The 1,967-nt window shown below is 41.1% G+C and overlaps 1 protein-coding gene across 2 annotated transcripts; it reads left to right on the top strand.

The window, feature by feature from the left end:
- Positions 1–17: 17 nt before the first annotated feature.
- On the top strand, positions 18–1,855 carry LOC103375322 (stonustoxin subunit beta-like). Of its 2 annotated transcripts, XR_521198.1 has the most exons (4): positions 18–188; positions 356–402; positions 695–1,611; positions 1,740–1,750. XR_521198.1 is itself a non-coding variant. In XM_008305566.1 (3 exons), exons 1-3 carry the CDS (start codon positions 91–93, stop codon positions 1,231–1,233), a joined length of 684 nt encoding a protein of 227 aa, XP_008303788.1. In that variant the 5' UTR covers positions 18–90; the 3' UTR covers positions 1,234–1,855. The 2 variants fall into 2 exon arrangements, 1 of the variants encoding a protein (XP_008303788.1); XM_008305566.1 differs by having other exon boundaries at positions 695–1,855.
- The last annotated feature ends 112 nt before the right edge of the window (positions 1,856–1,967 follow it).

The raw sequence follows: 1,967 nt of genomic DNA on the forward strand, positions 1-1,967 counted from the left end.
ATCATTTCTGTGTGTGTGGTCTGCAGGTTGTCAGGTTGTCAGGTGACAGAGGATGGCTGCTCTTTCCTGGCCTCTGCTCTAAAATCCAACATGGCCTCCCACCTAAAACAGCTGGATCTGAGTTACAACCACCCAGGAGACAATGTGGAGATGATGTTCTCTGCTGTAGCTCCACATCTGAAGCTGTGGTATGTCAAGATGTGTAGTTAAACGTGTAAATGTCGTCCTTGGGAAGGTACCATTGGCCTTATTGGACAGTGGTCATTCTATGGAGAGGCTTAGCCAAGAAGGGTCATTTATGAAGATTTTTAAAAACATTACACTAAAATCAAGCATCTGTCTTTATTTTGTACAGTTTGGACCATTGTGGAGAGCATCGGTTAAAACCAGGACTGAAGAAGTGTAAGTGTTTCTCTGGAACTGGTTTCCATTGTTCTGTCGCTTTGGCACAACATGATGCCTGAACTAAAGGTCAGATGAAGGGCCTCTATTATTAATCCTCACTGGTAGTAGAGGTTGGGTTTTTTTTTGTTTTCTTTAATAATCTTAACGTTTCCTACCATGACTTTGTTGCTCATTTTATTGCAGGTGAACCTTTCAAATCTATATAACACATCGAATTGACTGATTTTTTTATTTGTTTGTTCCTATTTATCTGTCTCTCTATATTTTTTCTCTTGTTTTGTTTTTTCAGATGGTGCAGATCTGAAGCTCAATGCGAATACTGCGAGCAGAAGGCTTGTTCTGGCTGAAGGCAACAGAGAAGTGAAAACCACAAAGATGGTGAATGCGACAGCTGCACAAACCCACAGCGAGGACAGGTTTAAGAGGTCTCAGGTGTTTTGTGATGAGGCTCAGACGGGGCTCTGTTACTGGGAGGTGGAATGGAAAGGGACCGTCGGCATTGCAGTGGCTTATAACACAGTGGGTAGGAAGTGGGACAGCAGCAGTGGCTTAGGATCCAACGACATGTCCTGGAGTCTGCTCTGCTCCACGACTGTCCATGGCAACACATACACTGCTCTGCACGGGACGATGTCAACACCCATTAAAGAACCCCATTGCCAAAAAATAGCAGTAATGCTGGATTGGGAAGGTGGAACTCTGAGTTACTACAGCGTTTCATCAGGAAAGCTGAGCCTCATACACACCTTCGAAGCAAAATTCACAGAGCCACTCCTCCCAGGTTTCTGGTTCAAAAAGGGCTCTGTGACCTTGTGTGACATAGAATAAGATGCTCCTCTGGATATTTTGCTATTTATTTAGAAAAGCATATCTGCAGTGATAACATTACTATAAAATGCTTTTTTAACTTTCATGCTCACACTGTAAATCCATCTTGACACTAGAAAGAAATTTTAAAAAAGCAATGTTCTTAATAGTGTGATGTCGGACAGATATTGTTGTAAAGCTGTGAAATACTTTTCTGACCTTGTTCTTAGTTGTTCCTCAGCATGTGTACATTAATACAAATTGTGTTGACTTTTTAACAAATGTGTATTCTGATAGGACATGAACAGCGACTCTTCGGTGGTTAGTTGTTTTGTTTTTTTGTGAGCAGATTATCTGTGCTGATCTGCACATTTTCTAAAAACCCTGTTATATTCATAGGTGCGAAATTAAGTTTCCTTAAACTAGTCAGAGGAGCAGAAGGGACAAACGTTCTCCATACCCAGCATACTGCTATTGCTTGAGTGCTTCCACATTTGTGCCCCATCTCTACGAAATCAGTCGCACAGCACCTGATGGTATTTGACAGCAATATGGAGCGTAATATTATCTCCAATATGATATGTTACCTGCATGTAGAAAACAACTTAATGAACCGATCTAAATAATAAACCCAAAATCAATATTTTGTCACGTGTTGACATAATTCGGACTGTATCTCGAATATAGCTCAAGGCGCAATGTGACTGATTTTGTGCAGATGGGTCACATTTGTGGATTTATCTGATTGACTAATG

The sequence above is a fragment of the Stegastes partitus genome, unplaced genomic scaffold (assembly GCF_000690725.1).
Source record: "Stegastes partitus isolate 25-593 unplaced genomic scaffold, Stegastes_partitus-1.0.2 Scaffold2550, whole genome shotgun sequence".
Lineage (NCBI taxonomy): Eukaryota > Metazoa > Chordata > Actinopteri > Pomacentridae > Stegastes > Stegastes partitus.

Bases quoted from the DNA above. Each gene is read 5' to 3' on its own strand.
- LOC103375322 (XM_008305566.1), top strand. From the start codon at position 91: ATGGCCTCCCACCTAAAACAGCTGGATCTGAGTTACAACCACCCAGGA. The intron at 189-355 runs GTATGTCAAGAT...TATTTTGTACAG, and splicing joins GCTCCACATCTGAAGCTGTG to TTTGGACCATTGTGGAGAGC. The intron at 403-694 runs GTAAGTGTTTCT...TTGTTTTTTCAG, and splicing joins AAAACCAGGACTGAAGAAGT to ATGGTGCAGATCTGAAGCTC.